The 4,166-nt window shown below is 38.9% G+C and overlaps 1 protein-coding gene across 1 annotated transcript in view; it reads right to left on the bottom strand.

The window, feature by feature from the left end:
* Nucleotides 1-174: 174 nt before the first annotated feature.
* The window catches only part of LOC106525934 (zona pellucida-like domain-containing protein 1), a gene marked incomplete in the record, with an annotated part of 12,248 nt that continues 8,256 nt past the window's right edge, over nt 175-4,166 (bottom strand). Inside the window, 1 exon segment of the mRNA XM_014020334.1 lies at nt 175-1,036. Coding sequence (XP_013875788.1) covers nt 861-1,036 — 176 coding nt within the window.

The following is a 4,166-nucleotide window of genomic DNA, read 5'->3' as shown; positions in this document are numbered from 1 at the left end:
GAAATACTTGATTTGACTCAATTTTTTCTTATTTCAAGTATCTTACCAAGTAAAATTTTCAGACTACCAAGACAAATTATCTTATACATTCTGAAAAGATTATTTTTCTTACACAATCAGTTCTTGTTTAGTAAATCAGTCTCAAAACAAGATCAAAAAGACTTTTTGGCTGGATATAAGATTTTAAAACTTGGTAAGATTGACGTTTTTTGCAGTGTAGGGCTAATAATGATGAAGTTTAGGGTTAAGATAACAGTTAGTTGTTATGTGTTTTCTACACCTTTCAAAAATATGACAATGGGCTTATCTTTCATGTTCTCATCTCATCTATWACTGACGTGAGGGGCATACTCGACACAAAACAAGACGCATCAATAAGTGACGAGATGGGAGTGAGAACGAGCTGTTTTGTCATGTTTTATTGTTGACTGTACAGCTCATTGGCCTGCTGTGGTGTTTTAAAGTGCTTTACAAATAAAGCTGGATTGAATCAGATTGGAACATCATTTCAAACATGAKTATTCCTTCAATCCTGCTATAGATTCTTCATTCCATCTTTCCATTTATTTATTCCACTTTATCAACAATCTTTTTGTATGTACATGTGAGGTATTACATATGATGTACATTGTTCTCACTTGAAAATTTCTTTCTTTACTATGTAATTTGTTGTTGTATTATAAGGTAGGACATCACATTCCAGCTGTATCTCTACACTAACACTGTTCAGCCATGGGAAGGGGTTTCTATTTCATCTGGTTTCCAGTACAACGACTAGATGCACAGGTCTTGTGTCTTCTTATARTCCAGCTCAGCTTTGCGAGATGAGTCTGAGTCTTCTGAGAGGTGCGTTCGTGTGCTCAGTTGAAGGCTGGGTTGTGGACTCCAGACACACTGGTGACAGGAAAACTCTTTCCTTTGAGGAGTGTGAGGGAGAAGATGAAGAAGCAAATGCTGGTGACACCCAAAATGATCACACTTGTGATGAGCACGGTTGTCACTGTGTTCATCTGAAACTCGGGGGTTTTCAGATTGGCTGTGGTGGCAAAAACACAAAGAAACATGTTTTAGTATTTTTTTTTTACTTAGTTTCACACATGCAAAAACAAATGATAGTAGTTTTTTCATATCTTTATTTGAATTTTATGTTGACAAAATATGGCATGAACCACTGAATTTATTGAAATCTTCTAAAAGTAATCATTGGAGACCAAGAGAACACCAGGGTGTGGCAAGTGCTCATCAAGAATGGAGAAACCTTCACAGGAAATGATCCAGACTTTGGAACAGTCAATCGTCCGAACCAAGATTCAAGAAGGACTGCTACAACCAGTGAGAAACAAATTGGCAGAAGTGGTTGGACTTGGCAGCATGACAAAAGGTGTGGACACTGATCATGTTGCACACAAGACTGACTTACAACGCAAGAAGGAARAAGATCAGAAAAAAACAGGACCAGGAAACGATCAGAAAGCTCCCTCATGTGCAACTGATGGACAATAAAAAGAAAGACAAGACATAAGCTGTTGTTATGCAAAGCCAACCTGCACCAGTGCAGTTGAACCAACCACAACAGACATCAGACCAAAACGGAGGGCAACAGTTACAGCAGAATACTTCAGTGACTCCTTCTATGAGACCAGTTTCTGGCCAGTCCCAACCATGGAGAGGAAGGGGCCCGAGGAGACCAGGGAAGATGAAGAAGAGGAAATTACAATTAAGGATTTCAACAGTCTCCAGGATCCTGTCACAAGTGTGGACAGTTTGTCACTTTGTTTGCAATAATTGTTGTACCTTGGTTTAAAACTATACTTCAGTATAAAACTCGGWGTGTTTTATCTTGTATTCCTGAATTATACAGGGTCACTGCTGAGAGCTGAAGGCAGGAGGAAGATCCAGGTGATCAACATCCAGTAGCAGTTCAAACAGCCACCAACCAGCAGATGTGTGGACTTGTCAGCAGTACACAGCCAGCCATCAACTCAACAGTTCAGCTACAGACAAGTCAGACACACAACCACCACTTTCTTGCTTTTGTTGTAAGTCATTGCACAGATCTTTTTAAATAATGATGGTGGTATTTATTTATTTTATTTAAATAATAAAATAGAAGAAAGAAGCTGTATTTTATCAAAGTTTTATTTCTTCTCTTACCGTTTCCTTGTGTTCATATTCTGATATATGCAAATCTGTTTTCAAAACAAAARTGAGAATTTTSTTTTGGAAATAAAGAGAAGCACACTGGCAATACTAAATTCTTTTTCATTTCTGYGAGGAGGAGGAGGGCACCCAAATGACTAGCACCAGCTCTGAAACCAATAGACATCAGCTATGGTGACCCAAGGACAACAATACCCATACTGGAGTCAGAACACACTCCCAATGGACTCTTAGGGACAAATGCTTTGTGTAAATTGAACTGTACAATACAATGCACACTTGACAGCTGTCATGTCYAAATACCTATGAAGCTGATCGACAATTAACAATGACAACAGAAACGGATGACTCTTCAGTATGTTGGATTGGAGACCTCACTCAGGATCTCATGGAACCAGCCAGAGACTGGGAGAAGTTCATTGTGGTTAATATGCCTGGAGCAAATTTTCTGAGTATCCATCTCACTGTACACTCAAGTATTTCAAGACAGCTCACCAATCATACTTAGACGAGTGGCTAAGCCAGCAGCCATAACAAGTCCAGCTGAGTTTGAGCTTTATTATTCTAGGAACACAAGGGGCAGCCAATGATTATCTCAATGAACAACATGAAGTCAAACATAGCATTCCACATGTGACTCTGATTAGCAGACAGCTATGAACAAAAACGAGGGCAATATGATGGCTGAATCCAAGAACATTATTTTTAAGCTAAAGAAAACATAAAGAGCTGCTTCATGGAAGAAGAACCTCAGCTTAGCCTGTTAGCTTAAGTGTTAGCCCAGACACTGTCACCATATATATGTATTAGCTCAGTGCTACACATTCTCCTCTCGTCACTGAGGTCCTCCATCCACATGACAGAGAGGGGAACACAAAAATGACTCAGCCTGCAACTGAAAATATGGATGGAGGACCTCAGTTTAGCTTGTTCGTCATGCTAGCGCTGAGCTAATACATATAAGGTAATATAGCATTGGCGAAGGCTAACAGTCTAAGCTAAGGTTCTTCTTCCATGAAGCAGCTCTGATGTCCTCCATCCACGTTTTCAGTTGTAGACTGAATCGTTTCTACCTTCTCCTCTCTGTCAACGCTCTCTGGTTTCTTTTAAAAGAGTCGATCATCAGATATTGTCCAAGATTAACCTTCAGGATGGATATAGCTCGCTCACACGATGACCTATCCACATCATCATTTACCCAATATTTTAAAAAATGTACAAAACTAAACAGCCTACAGTTTTTTTACAGTATTTATTTTACAGTTAAAAAAATGTCTATCAAATAAAGTCTAATGTTACAACTAATTGTGGATCCCTTTAACCAAGGCTTGTTCTTCAGACAAACAAACATGTCACAAAGACTCTGTTAAATTGTTGCAAGTCTTAGCACAAAAAGTTCATTAAGTTTCTCAGAAGAAATTATAATATGCTCAGGAACAAGTAGTTTATTTATCTGGGACAATCAATAACGAAGGGACATCAAAGCATTTCAGGAGGCCATAAGAAAGGCTCCAAAGCCCAGAACTGTGTGAGAAACATGGAGTAATCACCTTCAGTGCAATCTAGCCAGATGGTTGTCTACCTTTTGAAACACTGAAGTAAACACTGCAGGAGGCTCCAGCATTACCTAATTACTCAAAAAACGTTGTGTTGTATGAGTCTACCTTGACCGGGGGATAGATATCCTTGTGCTGTTCTCTGACAACCAACAGGGACAGGACTAAGTCCACAGCCAGTTGCTTATTACTCTGCCACTTTTTCAGAAGTAGCTTTGTCTCCTTAACCTCACTCCAGGAAGTGTTTTCAAGGTCTGCCTTTCCCAAGGCCAAAAAGGTTAGACCATTGTTTTATCGTTGCTTTCACCATGTTGTTGTATCACGCCACATATTCATATTCCAAAACAAAAGCGTCTCTCTCCACCTCAATCAATCAATCAATCAATCAATCAATCAATCAATCAATCAATCAATCAATCAATCAATCAATCAATCAATCAATCAATCAAT

This window comes from Austrofundulus limnaeus, unplaced genomic scaffold (assembly GCF_001266775.1).
Source record: "Austrofundulus limnaeus strain Quisiro unplaced genomic scaffold, Austrofundulus_limnaeus-1.0 Scaffold249, whole genome shotgun sequence".
Lineage (NCBI taxonomy): Eukaryota > Metazoa > Chordata > Actinopteri > Cyprinodontiformes > Rivulidae > Austrofundulus > Austrofundulus limnaeus.
This window is presented reverse-complemented; position numbering and strand designations above follow the sequence as displayed.